This window comes from Triturus cristatus, chromosome 8, assembly GCF_964204655.1.
Source record: "Triturus cristatus chromosome 8, aTriCri1.1, whole genome shotgun sequence".
NCBI classification, from domain to species: Eukaryota; Metazoa; Chordata; class Amphibia; order Caudata; family Salamandridae; genus Triturus; species Triturus cristatus.
This window is the reverse complement of record NC_140591.1, coordinates 256,775,616-256,792,318: the sequence shown is the minus strand read 5'-3', so window position 1 is coordinate 256,792,318 and position 16,703 is coordinate 256,775,616. Positions and strand designations below refer to the sequence as shown.

The window sequence follows — 16,703 nt, the reverse complement described above, 5'->3', positions numbered from 1 at the left end:
CATACTATATATGCGCTGTACTGATAAGCAGACAATTTTCAGGACAAGACAGGAAATCAGTGATAGGGCCAAGTAGAAATTGGACTAATTTACTGGCAGATCACTGCACCGATGCACAAAGCTCGCAGCCTCGCCTGCACTGTCTCCCCGAGTTTTAATCTCGGCCCTAGCTTTGAAAGGAATTTTGAAAAGGTCACTATTAGTTAGCTCAAGAAATGGACAGCTTTTCTGGTGATCGGAAATGTTTTATTATATGAAGCAGAATGTGGTTCGCTCAAAGTAGTTCTGTGTTTTAACAAGTGCTTAACTTTATTAAACAAGCAAGCACTGCACATAACTAACTGTGTGCAGCATCCCTAAAACACCTTGGTTGTTGTCTGTACGAGTGGAGATGCAGTGATTTATGAAGCTATGCATTGCTCTGCAGGGGTGGACTATAATTCCAGCAGCAACCAGAGAAGGAGGCTGCTTGAGCCTCTTTCAAAACCTGTGGCACTCTCCTCTACTCTCTACAGGTCACTGTGCATGGCAGCGCAGATGCAATGGTACAGAATATCCAGACAATTTATTTTATAACATTAGCTGACAAGCCAATAGGTTTGACCTTTGTATAGTGCATGTACATATGCCCAAAGATACACAGCATCCACTCAAAGATGAAATATACGTAGCTTCCCATCCAGAAGAGATGACAGTTGAAGATCTTTACACACGCCTACAAAGCCCTCCATGACCTAGGAACCACCTACCTTAACCACCGAGTGAACTTCCACCAACCCGCTAGACACATGCGCTCTTCTTCACTCACCCTCTCACACACACACACACACACCCTGCATCCGTCGCAGCTGCATTGGTGACCGCTCCTTCTGCTACCTTCCTCTCCAGCTCCGTACAGCCCCCTCACTGGCACACTTCAGAAAGAGACTCAAGTCCTGTCTGTTTGACTGAGACATAGCGCCCAGATACCCTAGGAGTGACAGTGTCACGCTTTACAAATGCAGTTTGATTGATACATGCACATTTACAGAGACAGTAGAATACCTCCAGAGATGCTTGCACAGATAGATCAACACACCTACACTTACAGACATACATAGACCAGCAGGCAAGTGTCGCCTATGCATCTCTATACATGCCCATACACATAGACCACATGGCATGCAGTCATCCGTAGACTCATACCAAGAGGCAAAGGGTCTCATTTGATGTTGGACTCTATCGGGATTTCCATAAAAAATCAACCGCAGTCCAATCTCGTGGTTTCCACATTGCATCTTGAGGTCAGGTATCAACTGTGTTTCTAACAACAGATGATCAGCTGGCTTCGAAATTAGAAACAACCCATTTTTTCATCCAACCACAAGAAACGAGTCAGAGGGGCTTCACTACTTATGGTCGCTCCTCTGATGTCATTCCTATGAATGTGTTTCATGCTCGCTGCGGCCATTTTAGTCACGGGTGTAAAAATGCAAAACCTGTTACCCTCACACGCTAGGGCAGAAGTCCAAGTGTTGCATTTAAGGCCCAAGTTGGATGTCCCTCTGTGTAATTAATGAAAAAGCATTGGCTAAATAAAATAATTAAATAATTATTCCAACGATCTAAAAATCTGTAAGGCTTTCAAATTGTATGTAAATGTGATTCTTTTCCTTTCAAAACTCTAACTGCTCAATGGAATTTCATTTCGTAAGTGTCACTTATTTTGAAACCTTTCTCTTGAAAAAATATTTGCAACAAAACAGACTAAAACGGATAGACTGACGGCTCACTGGCCGGAAGACACTGTCTGCGTTCACAGCCCAATGGTCTTACAGCTGCTGTCCCTCCAGTTGAACAGAGGGTTTGAGTCATGGCCATTGTCTCTTTTACTGACGTCACTCTCGACTAGTGTAAAAGACTGCAAAGCAAACAGAGCAACATTGTCTTAACCACCATCATATCCTACAAATAGTCCCAAGCATGCCCAGAAACAGGGGTATTTCCTGAGCTTCTGAATGTTAGAATTATTTAAAATATAATGAACAGGAAAATGAGGTCAAGTCATTGAGCAGGAAATGGCTGCAGGAAGAAGTAGCAGCAATTGTAATTGGCTGTTCGACTCGCACAAACTTCCGCAAATCCTGGAACGGATGGACTGGGGAAGCAGAAGCAGCCCTGGGAAAAATGCTCAGATCATTCCTGCTCCCTTCGTTTCCTTGGTGCCTTTTCAATCTTCTTCCATCCATTCTCTCTTTCTCTCTCTATCTACTTCTCACCTCACTCTTGTACCGCTCTACCTTTCCCCTTCCTCCCTCTCTGTCCCTATTGAAGCCTCCATGTGTCTGGAGCAGTTAACTTCAGAGAGTTTGGGAAAGTGACAAAGGCACTAGGAGCTGCCCTGGGCTTTCAAAACTGGCCTCCTGGGGCCCCAGCCCACCGAGGAAATGCCCAGTGGAGTAAAAGCCCTCTCTGGCCCTGATTCCCGGTGGTCGCTAAGCAGATAATATGAATTGACTTGCTTGTGCAGAGTATTGGTTTGGGAAAACGAGGGTGCCATTTGCTATATTACAGTGATTTAAAATATTGTCGCCTGTTTCTGCATGCAAAGACTTCAAACGATCTCTAATTATCATCACATAAAGGACAGGCACATGCACGTGGAAACGCACCTGAAAGACCCTCCTTTCTCAATGAAATAAAATGTTTCAGAAAGGGAAAAGATTTGCATTTTCACAGTAGACCCTAATCCCCCTGAGCTTCAATCTGTTTTATGTAGCACTCCCCACGGGGGGGGGGGGGGGGGGGGGAGGGGAGTAGGAGCTCGGTAAGGATGTCAAATGACTTTCCAAGTCGCATACCTGGGACTTGGACGTTACGCAACCATCTATGCCAGTGGGTGGGAGCTGTGGCAGCAGTGCAGTCGTAGTGAAGAGCAAACGTTTTTTTTGCCACTATTGAGTCTACTGTTCCTGAAACCTTTGTTAAACATTTGTATCACGTGTAATAATTTAAAACCATTAAAAAACAGCTAAATACTAAACCCTGACTAAAGGGCAAAGCCATAGCTGCTGTTACTTATTGTTGTTGTGAAAATCTCGAATCTGGGGAACTGGGTTCGAGTCTCAGCAATGACGCTGAACATTCTGTGATTCTGGACAAATCACTTAATCTCCCCGTGCCTAACAAAAATGAATATGTCCTCATGTAATGCAACTGGTGCTATGTAAAGTGCTCTGATACACGACTCAGCTCAAGCTTGCGCTATATAAAACTCAGTTAAAAAAACAATCCACAAATCGCCCTAAAAATACAGAGGAAACTGGTTTTACAATATTTGTGCAAGTTAGCTAATATAAATAGACTTATTTTTTTGGCTCAGTCTTAGCCACATCTTCCACATTTAAAAAGTGGGAAAACTATATTTTAATATTTCCTAAGCAAACACAGCAAAATGGTTTGAGTTCTAATTTGTCTATGTTTTGTCATGATGCAAACACTGTTTGGTCCATTCTCTGTTGCCCAATCAGAAAATAGTGCAAATGGACCATTGCAACCATTAGGGGGTCTATTATGATGTAGGGTGGCTTGCCACCGCCATGCGGGAGGTGGCGATCTGCCCTACATCATACCCCGCCTGCCACCCATTTCCCCCGGCATATTAGTATGGCGGGGGGTACCCCGGCGGACGGAAAGACCGTACGCCGGTTTTCCGCCTGTTGACCAGTCGACCGGGCGGAAAAGGGGCTGAATATGGTGGCGGTGTTTGCTAGACACCGCCATCCATATTAGCATGGGCAGCGGTGCTGGGCTTTCCATGGCGGAGACCCCGCCTTGGAAAACCAGACAGATGTTGCTTTCAGGGGCCCGTTGTGGTCCCCAGGGTATTGGGGGGGGTGGGAGGTGCACATGGGTGATACCTATGGTACCCCCTACATTGTCATGCACAATGTGTATTCCCAGCATTGTGGAGGGTGGTGGTGTGAGCTCCGCCCGCCACAATGCTGGGAATAGAGGATGCCACCACCACGGTGGCGGTGGCATCCTAGTTGCCGGTGCAGGACCGACGCACCACTGGCGACCGGTCCCAGCACCGCTAGGGTGGCACATCCTAAAAGGCCCCTTGGTAACGTGCTCCCAGGGCTCTGCAATGGTGTCTACAATGATGTGCAAGTTATTGAAATGACATGAACTGGATGACTGTACTTGCCATGATTCAAATGAAAATAAATTAATATTTCGCTAGAGTACAAAGAAAATATATCAATAGCTGTGTATTTGAAAGTTGATCAGTGCAAAACGCATTGCATAAAAGAGGGGAAATTCCTTCCTTTTAATGTTAGTCTGTACATCTGACAAAGGGGAACGGACAAGGTGAAGGTGAGTATGAAGAGCAAAAAACTGACAGGAGAGTAGTAGTAGTAATTTATTTGATCCAATTAAGATCATTCACATTAAAATGCAATCATAATACATTCTTAAAAACAGTATGCAATAATGTAAAATAGACATATAAAATTAAAAAGAATAAAAACATGTCATATTTCATCATAACAGCTATGAAAACAGTCACATTAGTTCCAAAAAGCATAATCGCTATAGAGTTACTAAAGTCTTAAACCTATATCACCCTTTGCAAATCCTTACAGTATAGTACATGTTAAAAAATAAATTCTTAAATACAACATTGTACCATGTCTTGAATATAACCATCCATATGAAATGTATGATACAGCTAAAAAGAATAATCACATTTGAGCCAAACAGCTAAATGTTAATAAAAAAGAACTTCTATTGAGTGGCTAAAAACTTAATCCTAATGCCCCAGGCATAGAGCAGATATCTTGATATAGAAAACACTAGCCAATCCGTAGTGTCAGATCTTAGCACTCGCAGGGCTTCTCCAGATCGTGATATAGACAGCAGCCAACATACCAGAACTATCCATCTCTTTCTGGACTTCCGACTGGAGAGTTATAACATGCTAATATTTATTATAATCACTTCTGGAATTAGAACCACTACTTTACATTTTCCGACCCTTTGAAGGTAGGTTGATGTCAGGAACAGCATGCAATACATGTGTTGTATCATCATGATTCCTTTATGGTTTATTCATAATAAAAACAATCCCGCCAAATAGTGGTGTCCTACCATGCATCCTGGCGTTAGTCAAAAACTTCAACTATCCATCCACCAAGGTTTCTTTCCACGATTTATTATTTTCCATCTAGCCAATTGTGATCTCAATTGAAATTAATTTAAAGCGTGCTCGTAGGATGTTTTGAAATGCTGAGCGCATAGCATTCAAGGAATTAAACTAAGCAAATAGTAAGTGATTACAATAATCATCTGTTATTCAGCACCAAGATACTCTTCTGGATGAATGTGCGCTCTACAAATACACATTATGTTATGTAATGTATGTTAATGTACCTAATTATGAAACCTGAAATAGGCTGTCATGCAACTACCTTCTAAAGAGATGTTAATAGCAAAACTTTTTATGATTGGAAGCTCTTGGCTATTAACACTAGTCAGCCTGTGGGTAATAGTACTTCTTAAGTACTACAAAATTATATTCACAATTCTATGGGTGTAAATCTCCACCTCCAACTCTCCTTTCCTTTTTCTAAGGGTAGATCTTCACACATATAATTTTACTACTGTGGGCTCGAATACGATCTCGATCAGAAGGGCTACGAACCGCATCCGTCAAGGCTCGCTGCCCCATTTTCCGAATGACTCGTATCGCTGTTCGAGCGAGCAAGTACGATACGTATATAGCCTCGTGCTCCTAAATACTAGTACCTGTCAGCGATGTCTTCTGGATGACTCTAACATGGCTGACTCGCTCTGCGCAATGGGGGCGATTTCCGAGCTCGCAAGTACGATGGGCGCGTCTGTCAGTTAGATACAGTTGCTCCTGACGAGACGTTGCGGTAGCTCTACGAATCAGTCACTGGCTACATGCATGCAAGGTGCGGGGGCACCGAGGCGTCCCCACGACAGGGGGTGCCATTTTCCGCGACCTGCTGTTTTTCTCTATGGGTGCCAATGCACGCAACATACAACAGGCTCCCATAGACTTCAATAGGACTCTGAGCGACCCAAGTCCGTCAGTATGCAATTGCATCATACTCGGCTGCTCGGAGCCCGAGTCGTTCGGAAAGCTTTACAGGTCCGAGCCGGCCGTAGGGCTTTCCAAGCGAGATCGTAATCGGGCCCTTAGTATTAAATATGGTAAGGACTAGCGGGAGTGGCTGGAAAAATGGTCATATTTAGTACTAGATGGGATGGTTTGAGGGAGGAGTGAGGACGGGCTTATGGGGAGTTAGGGAGCGGCATGTACACACCCATAAAAGAGTATACCCACTACTATTCACAAACTGTATTCTAAAGTTACTACATCCAAAAAGGGACATAAAAAAGTAGTAAATTACTCCACCTCAGTGCTGAATTAGTCCAGCTCCCCACATGTCCTACCCCAGTAAATAATTTTGAATTCATTATTTAAAATAGTAAAAAATATAAATAAATATAATTTAACGTTACAAAATTTCTAAAAGTAAAATACATTTGTTATTCAGTTAGAAGATATTTTGTAAACTAATGTAACATTATTTTTGATTAAAATTTAATGAAAGTATTTGTAAAACATTCTATACTTCACTTTTATTAATTATGAATGTATAATAAAAAATGTAGTCAGTTTTTGGCTGGGAATTTATTTTTGGGAGAAATATTTTCTTATTTAATTTAATATGCTTAAATTAATTATATATTTAATTCATAATTAGGTTAATGGTGCAGTTGTACTTTTCTGGGTTCCTAATTTACAATAATATTCAACATAATATATGTTTAATATTTTGTTTTAGTTATATACACTTTTTACTTTCGCCTTTACTTTACCATTGGGAGACTCCACCATTGGGGTGGACTTCTTCCTATGATAAATTTGAAGGAAAATTAATAAAAGTTTAACATTTTTATGTCAAATAAATTGTTTATATTTATTTTACATGTAGAATAAAAGAGAACTAGCTGCATTACCCTTATTTTGAATTAGATTTTTAAATAATTTAAAACATTCAATTAAAGTAAATTTCTTTTTCGAAGTTTAAATAAAAAAATAAATTTCCAGATAAAGCATTGTATTACGCATTAAAAAATAATAAATGTGATGTAGAATAAATCAAGAGAAGGTTTATTACATTTTACTAAAAAATGTGTTATATTAATTTATACATTCAAAAATGTTTTTAAAATATGTTTTAATTAAATAATAAGTATTATTTGTTTTGTATTTTTTTAACATAAAATTATATTTGCCGATATTGAAAACTATGTCAAATACTTAAATGCAATATAACATTATTTCCTATGGGGTTTTATTTCAAGTCCCTGTTTCCAGTATTTTCTGTGGAAGGGTTTTGTAGTATTAGTGTATATCGCAAAAGATTAATTTTAGAAACCTACAGTGCAACAAATACAAAACAATAAAAAAACCTTCTTTTAATTGAGACACCAGCCCTACATACAGAAGATAAAACTGAGCTAATCATGTAGTTAATCATGCAGTACAGTGAGTAGAAGTACAGATCAAATACTATAACTTATATCTTACCATCTTAATACGTTAGGGCAGCACTTAATTACAACTTCATTCCTATTTCATATTTTTCATAATTTAATGACTCCTACTTATGGTTACACTATCTGTAAATTTTTACTGTGTGTGGCTTAACCCAAAAGGGCAAGAAATCAATAGTAGGTATAAGGCGAAATCAATAGTTCAGTACCTTTGGTTTAAACCTTGCTGGAAAACTTGCTCCTAAATATAGTTGTCTGTAACACTAAAGATTTTAATAAACCACCAGGAATCTTGTAATGTGGAGGCCGGACCGCCGTTGCAGTGGTGGCAGGACTGTCGTGCCCCAGCGAGCCTGGCGGTCCTCGGACTTGTAGTAAGCCCTTAGTCTTTCAGGATATATCTTAACCCCTTCAGTGCCACGCCCTTTACCCCTCCTGTGCCGGGCGTTGCATTAGTGGGTGGGGTTCATGACGAGATAGTCTCGTCATGGGCACAGCGCGACCGTGCTCCATGACGAGACTATCGCGTCATGGGCACAGAAGAGGTTAAAATGGCTTCTGCTGATTTTACTGCATTCTGTGATCTTATTTTGGCAGCTAGAACTTGAGGAAACAAAATCAGCTGAGAACACCATAAGTGGTTCATTCCGTTTGTTACACTGAAAAAAGCGAATTCTGCCATTGTACATTCTGCCGAGAAAAATCTTAATTTCATTATTATGGATCAATACAGTTTCATCAATGTTGACCATTATTTCACTGATCTCACGGGGTGTGAGCCCATAGCCATCACTCAAGAGTGGCTATAAAACACCATTTTCTTTTTTAAAGAGTGCAAACTTAACTGAAGGTTGGAGGTTATGTTGCTGCTGGGGGCTCATTTTACATTCATAGTTTTGAATGTATGCACACATTAAGTTAGGGTGAGCATACAAATCCGCTGCAAATACATTCACCTCACTGTTTAGATCACAAACTCGGCTGAAAACTTTATCTTGGAAGAAACTAACTGCAGATAGAAACACGTTTGCCCTTTGAGACTCACATACTCTATACTTTGTTCTTTCATCAATCCCTTTGGCCCTTGTTCTGGCTAAACCACAGATAAAAATAATCAAATAAGGGACGAGGAAAATATTTAGCAAGGTCCAGCACCCATACTCATCCAGAGTCAAAGTACAATACACACAGAGGGAGCAGTTCTTCAAATAAGGAACAGGACTGGCCCTATTACGTGGAATCAAAGGTCTGACCATCTGGATCACAAGGGATCTGAGTGATCAGATCAAAGTACCCTCACACACCTGGTAGTGTGTAATGCTTCATCACTGGGCGCTCTTTATCACAATGCCTGACGGTCCTGGGGGCCATTTGGTAGAGATATTTTGATCAAAAAGCCGTAAGATGAGTGCAAGTGAGGGGGTGATATAGGTTGTTCCGCATCCATGGCAATGTCGGTCGGAGGGAACTCCGAACAAATTCTTAATTAGCACCATAATGGTAAAGTGGATGTCTTGTGTAAATTGCACAGCCTACAATGGGTATTAGCTGTTTTCCTTAACTCTTTCGGTATGCAGTCAAATGCAGACAGGCCTCCTTGCCTTTACTGGAGCAGTTTCTGTTTGATCTTTTTTGATATGTAAAGTTTCAGAATTGGTTGCTGGCCTGGTTTCTCCAAATTATTAAAATCTGCCAGGCATAGGCACAATTTGCTAGTTTTTGTTTGTCTCGCAGCCACAATTTCTGACAGATGGTTTAAAATTAATGTTTTAAAGGTTGTAAAGGTTACTGGGGCCAACCATATGCCCACTATCAGCAGATTCTGCATGGATAGGTCCAAAAAGGCACTAGCTGTTGACTTGCTACTTCTGTCTGAAATCTCTAGCCATAGTTGATGTTCCAGCGAGTCTTCCCTTACAGCTCTTTTCTTAAAGCAAATCTTTTACAAAGGCCCCTTGTCTTTCATGTGTTTTATTGGTTAGGCTGAATTCCAGGTAAATTTGCTCCGTGGATCCTTTCTTTGGGCAAACACTCATCTATAGTTGTCAATTTGAAGTTTGGCCAAAAATTTGTAAGCACTTCCAAAAATGACTTCTGACCCCTTAGCTAATGTGGGAAATAGCTCGGAACAAATAACTTTCATCATAGGGTCAAGGATTGGGCCCCAGAGATTTTTGAAGAGTTTCAAGAAAGAGAGAAGCAGAGAGGAGTCATTTGCTTTTTAGTTGTTTTTGAGGGCGAAAGGTTCATCGATTATCGATACTCACCCCAAGGTACTTATGCTCTGATGCTGTATTTGATGATTTTTGTTTTCTCCAGATTAATTATGAGCCCATTGGATTTAGTGTAGTTATACTTTTTGTATAAGGCATTGAGGCCCTATTCAGTTTTTTTTTATACCAAAAGAGCGTAGAGGAAGCAACTAATCTGTTTGCCACTGAGTTTCATGGTGTGTGCATTTACTTTCTCCAGATCCATCAGAAGATTAGCCAAGAATATATTGAAAAGTAATTGGACTAAAAGGCAGCCTTGTTTTAATCCTGCCTCCATCTCCAATTTTAATTTAAAGCCATGTATCAGAGTACAGTGTAACAATGCTCTTCAGGAGAAGTGGTGCCATGATTCTCACCACTAATTTCTGCTATAACTTATTTTGGGGGAGGGAGTCCAACGCTGCTTTGAAATCCACCAAGCAGAGGTGCAGCATTGATTTTGTTTTAATTGCTGTGTCAATGAGGATAGCCAAAGCCAGTAGATTTCGGTTGTTCTGGTCCCCTCTATGAACTCTGATGAATGAATGAATGAATGAAAGAAAATTTGTAATCGCGCAACTAAGCCCGAAGGCATCAAGGCGCCTAACCAAAGAAAATTCATAAAAAGACTGATCAAAACTAAGGGTAGGCCATGGCAAATAGCCAAGTCTTAAGGGCCTTCCTGAAGGCTTGCATGGAGGGAAGAGATTTAATTTCCACTGGCAGAGTGTTCCACAGCTTAGGGGCCAAAGTTGAAAAAGCTCTGCCACCCCACTTAGCATTACGAACTCGAGGGACTGATAACAAAGATTTGTTTGCCGAACGAAGGGTTCTGGAAGGTGTATAGGGGGCCAACAAGTCCCTTAAGCCTCCGGACCTATTAGTGGCCAGAGCCCCGTAGATCAGACTCAAAGACTTAAAAGAGATCCTGGCCTCAATTGGGAGCCAATGCAACGACCTTCTGGCAGCCTGAGCAGAAGCCCATTTGGGCAAGTCCAATACAAACTTAGCCGCAGCATTCTGCACCATTTGTAATCGTGTTAACAGGCCCTTGTTAATGCCTAAATAGAGGGCATTACAGTAGTCCAGTCTGGAGCCTATCAGTGCGAAGACGATTTGTTTTCTGGCTTGAAGAGACAAATAATGTCTAATCCTCCGGAAAATGTTTATTAGGCCCCAACAGGTGGAAATAGTCCTCTTTACCTGTTGGTCCATCCCCAGGGTAGGGTCAATCATGACTCCTAAATTTCGAGCCAGGGTTGTAGGAGTCGGACACGCACCCAACGAAGTAGGCCACCAGTCCGATGTGGGGGACAATCCGATGCTCATTTGCCCATGTCTCGAGCTCTTTTAATAACAGGCCATGTAGTATTTGGCCTCATTATCTAACAGAAAAATTAGTCAGTAATTACCCAGATGTGCAATTGTGCCTACTTTGTATATTGGGTGGACTATTGCTCCTCACCAGGAATCAGGGGTCTCTTAAATAATAATACAACCTCAGACACCTGCATGTTTGTTAAGTGTAACACCACCATGTTCAGTGTAGTATTTGTTTCCATAGGGATGGAGCTATTGACTCTATATCATGCTCTCTTTGAACTTTGATAGGGTGGTCTTCCCATTTGCACTCCGCAGTAATTACCATTTCTTCTCCATCATGAGCCCTTTGAGCTTCGGTTGCAAGATGGCTGTTGCACTCTGAAATTCTTACTGTTTGTTCTTTACTGTGAGCCCTTTGGGCCTCCGTTACAAAGTCAGCCCATTTGTTCTACCCATTATTTGCCACTAGGCATCCCTTTTCATGTTTGTTTACAATAGTGGAGAATTCTTTCTAATTTCTTGACGTGTTTGCATGCAGTAGGCACAACCAAAATGTATGATTTACTTCTCGATTGAGAGCCCATAATTATTTTTTGCATTTCTTACATAGAATTGCTGTTTCTTGTCGGGTCAACCTCAGCAGAACTACGTAGAAACATTTGAAGCTGTCGGTTGAGCTCTTTTTTAATAGCACTTAGTGATGGAGGAAGCCAGCTTGGGAGCCTTCTATTTTGCATTAGGGTGTGGGCTCCTTTTGTTTTGTACAGTAACTTGTTTAACTTCTCAGTTCCCAACTCCTCTGACTTTGATGAGCCCAGTGTTGTTTTGGCCAGACTTAACCAAACTACAGCTCTTCATGATGATTTTACTGTGCCATTCCATTTCAGTCCACTTAAATTTGGTGTTACAAAGGCTTTGCCCTTGTCCATTCCTTTCACATGTCCTTTGTTACATAATTGCATGGTCTCTGAGGTCTGATCACTTACAGTAGGGTTGTCAATCTTAAATTATTCCAAATCTCTAAACAAAACAAGATTTTGCAGATTTGTCGAACTGCGCCAAAATTATCAGCAAATCAAACATTCAATTTCCTAAGGAAGCGTAGTCTTAACTTTAACTACCAGGTGGGGACTGGGTTGTATATATATTTAAAGCGTGCTCTATAGTAACCTGAATGATTCTGAAGCTGTTTGGTTGTTTTCCAGCATGTCTTCTAGTACTGGCACATTCTGTGAGCTAGGTTAACACTCAAGTTTTTGTAATAAATCTGCAATCTTCACAGACAGATGATTTGGAAACATGAAATAGAGACAATCTGATTGTGATCGTAACAAGCATCATCTCAGCTTTTTGCTATCACTCTCTGTTACATTTGGACTGTCTTCTGCAGCCTTTTGGTGTTGTGCAGCTGTCTGATTTACAATTGCTATTACTGTCACTATTATTTTAAAGTAGCGCTGCATCCCACAGTTTTTGCTCTTACTAATGTTCTGGTTTATGCAACGCATGCCTGGTAGGGAAACTGAACTAGCACCTTGGGAGACCTGCATTAAGGGTATGGTGCATCCGTAAAGACAAGCCATGTCTTACAGGAGGTAATGAAAACCATGTTATTAAAAGAAGTGATGAAAGGGATGTATTGCAGTAGATGATGAAAGTGATCTTGTTACACGTTTTACGTGTTGAGATGATACCTTTTCATGCAATACCTACATAAATCTTCTGTTTCATTGTATTCTGCAGGCATTGAAATTTACCCCCGAGACAGGACACCTCAAAAGAAGGGGGAGGACCAAGAACATTGCCTTGGTGGATATTCAGCTGGAGCACCATGAGCGTTGTGATTGTGTCTGCAGTTCCCGGCCACCCCGATAAACCGGACCAGCAGAGCCTGTTTGATTGCATCTTATGGACGTTATCGTTTTAGGGAGGAAGGTCTCCCTGGTTGGCAACAGAACTTTGCTTCTAGCCTGCACTGCAATGAATACATGATTGCTGTGCTGCAGCATAGCTTTGGTAATTAGCACAGAGGCAGCTAGATGAGCATTTCAGAAACCTAACTCTGTGGCCAGGGTCGAGCATGAACATAGTATGTAAGGTATCTGAATATATGGCACCCAATATGATATATATGGGGCTGTTTAGAAGCACATAAATGGCTGAATAAGCAAGGCTTCTAGGGTTCACACTTCAGCCATGAATTCTGTGGTAGTCCACTGTTACTCTGCTTATCCCTTGCAGTCCATTGGAGTATACGTTCTTCTGGGATCTGTGCTTCCAAATAATGTAAAATAGGCTAATGTAGAGGCTGGATCACCTGGGAATCCCTTGTTACAATAACGTCTGAGTAAAATGATTGTATGCTGACCTGCCTAGAGTGACTGGTGTCCACCAACACCATGTTGTTTTAATTAATGCGTGATGTCAAAGATTTGAGAGAGGTTGGTTCAAGGTGTACTTTGGTTTCGAAAGTCCCACTTTTAAACCCATACTTTGCCATGTCACACATCTTGTGATTGATATTGGCCTATTATTTTATGTATCTTTCATGGCTTGCTCAGCTGTAGATTGGAAGTGCATAGAAGCTGACTTTGGTAACTTGTAAATAGGGTTATTCTTTTATCCTGTGAGCTTTTTCTGTTACATTTGCAGTTGCTGTGCACTGGGGGTTTCTGTTCTCACTTACCATTTCTAAGTGTGCTTAATGGACTAGTCTGACAGTGAACCGAGCAGTAAACTGTCCTATCACAGTGCAGCTTCGGTTTCCTCAGCATATGGTTTCATTCAGCCTAAGTGTGCCTAAAGAGAGTTCACAGCAAGTTGCTTCTAATATTTTCGTCTCTTAATCCATTTAAGTAAATATCAGTAAAGGAAATGGAAAGATGTCCACAATGTGAGCAGTGAGTCTTGTGTTTCATCAAATAGGATGGGATGAATTCAGTAAGTGTGCTCTCATTTTCTTTGAAGGTTCCCTGCATAATCTATGTCGAAAAGGAGCCTCATATTTCTACGAATCCAGATCTAGCTATTGCCTTCAGTCTAAACTTTAATTCGCGAAAATGATTTGGCGAAAAGGAATAAATAAATATTCCATTGTCTTTTTAAAAAGTGTATCACAGCTAAGAAGGAGGAATGACAAACTTTGTTTCTTAACGTAAAAAATTACTTATTGTAAGCTTAGCTAACATCTGTGGATGCCATGTCTCTAGTTTAATTTCCATTATTCAAATTATGTTACTTGCCTATCTTCTACAATTACTAAACAAACATTTGTAGATATCCCAGGTGCAACTACTAGCATCACAGATCATCTAATAAAACCAATATAAGTACATTTAAAATATTCTTCTCTAAAATATTATTTTCTGAAATATCCTACTCTGCTATTCTATTGATTTCAAAGGATTACGTGGACTCTTATTCATAAATGGCTCATCATATTTTGCTGGAGAGAGTTGTGAATTCTAATACAGAAGAACATGACTAAAGTGTTCAGTTCATTCTGCATTCCAATAAGTAATGAAAAATGTTTAAAAGGTATGGCATGCTGAACAGTGTGTTTCTGCTAAATATTTCTTTCTCCATTGAGTTACATGCAAATTGCATTTTTACTGATGCTGAATGGATAAAGCGCCTATCCCACCTGTCACTGTATACACCCTGTACTACTCAAACATAGGACACCACTGTGCTTTGTTCGAGAACAATCTATTGTGAGTTCTAATATAGCATGGGAGGCCATGGCATGGAACAGGGCTATTTGAGGACAGAGACATTTGAGAATTTCTAGGGTTCTGGAAGTTGGAAAACCCCCTTTTTAAACTTCAGTAGCATTACATAAATGTAATAACTGAAAAGGAAATTGTGGGACATATACTACTTAACATGTCTTGCATAAGTGGCTTGTGGATCCCCTGCTAATTTGAATAGCCGCAGCTCATGCTGCCCTGCCAATAAAAGCAGAGAGGGAGTTGTAGCCTGTGGGATAGTTGGACCTATACAGCTGGGCCTGAATAACCAACATTGCTGTTACATCCCTTTTCCTCGTCACATTCCCTTTTCTGTGAAGGTGGTTCCACCTCAGAGACAGGCAATAATGCTTGCCTTCTATGTGAGACCTTCCACAGTCAAAATAACATACACAACCTTTATTCACCCACTCAGCATTTTCTGTGTGTCTTTACAGAGCAACAGCACTATTAGACAATAAACAAAGTATTCCCTATTTCCATATTAAAACCTGTACATATATGTCCTGGCTTTTGGTCATGGAACACAGCAATGATCAAAGGCTAATCATGCCAGACAATGGCAGGTCTGTACATCAGTGCCTACTCATAGCCTAACCCTAGCACCCAACGGAGGTGCGTGTTCTGATTGTTCATCTACTGGGACATCATTCTCTGGGAGTTGGTGGCCTCTCCATCAGACAATGTCAGAAACAGTAGATGAAGGTCTCTTTCAATATTTTACAGTCATATACTTTGTATTATGCTAAGAGCTTATGGAGGAATCATTGTCCAGTCATTTCAGCAATTTTCTGGTGCATCCCAAACAGTTAGAGCTGCGATTTATGTGCCTTTCCACCTCATATTTGGCATTAAACTGCCTCAGTCTCTCACTTGTTAATACCTACATTCAAGACCTTTAACTGAAATCAAGAAAATGAAGCACAGGGCCATTCCTTGGTTCTAAGCTTTTTATTTCAGAACTTTACAAAATCTTAAAAAGCCTTTGACAACAGAACATGACTGTTCATTATCTTGATAGGGTTGGTTTGGTGACATTCAGATCTTCCACTTCTCTGTGTCCTTGTCTTCTTTAGTAATTTTATTTTTAGATATGAGGTAACACTTTCCCTTACAGCATCAGTTCTCATTCAGACTCTCTTTGCTCCACTTAGATATGCTTATCATTGTCTACCTCTCAGTCATGCCAATGTGCTGATGGTAGGCTAGATTCAAAGACTCCTTCAAACATAGATATCAGGCTCTTGCTATGGTGAGAAATTAGTATGATCTGGAACTTCTGTCTGTCCCTTCTGCTTCAAGAATTGGCCATGCTCATCTTGGAATGTGTCCAGTCAAACACTTTTGATGATTTGAATACAGACTAACAGGTCAATGTAATTTTGAACCATAGTCTTCCTAGCAAGGTAGTTGCCAGAAGAGTTTAGGCTTGTGCTGTACTTGAAAAATGCCAACACATTCCTCTGCCCCTTAAAAATTGTTTCTCTATATCAAGTTATACTCTGCATCAAGGACCAACGTTAATTAGCTATGACCTTTGTCCGTCTCTGGCTGTTTCTCTATTTTTTCACCAAACCCCTCCACTACTAACAGAAGACTACCAGTTTCTACAGTAAGTCCATCCAATTATCAGTTTATTTGATTGATTGACTGGTAGAAGCATATGGTTCAATCTGGCAGGTTGTCTCATCATACGGAACAGCTGTATGCACACTGTTGGTGCTCAGTTCATTATAAATATTTTGAAACATCATCTTATCCCTTCTCATCTTCTTGACTACATGAAACCAAAGTTTCCCGTTAT

The 16,703-nt window shown here is 40.6% G+C and overlaps 1 protein-coding gene across 1 annotated transcript in view; it reads left to right on the top strand.

Annotated features, from left to right (window-relative positions):
• The window catches only part of PDGFD (platelet derived growth factor D), a 1,003,134-nt gene extending 986,657 nt beyond the window's left edge, over positions 1 to 16,477 (top strand). Inside the window, exon 7 of the mRNA XM_085621462.1 lies at positions 12,894 to 16,477. Coding sequence (XP_085477588.1) covers positions 12,894 to 13,025 — 132 coding nt within the window. The 3' untranslated portion in view covers positions 13,026 to 16,477. The remainder of the gene's footprint in view (positions 1 to 12,893) is intronic.
• The last annotated feature ends 226 nt before the right edge of the window (positions 16,478 to 16,703 follow it).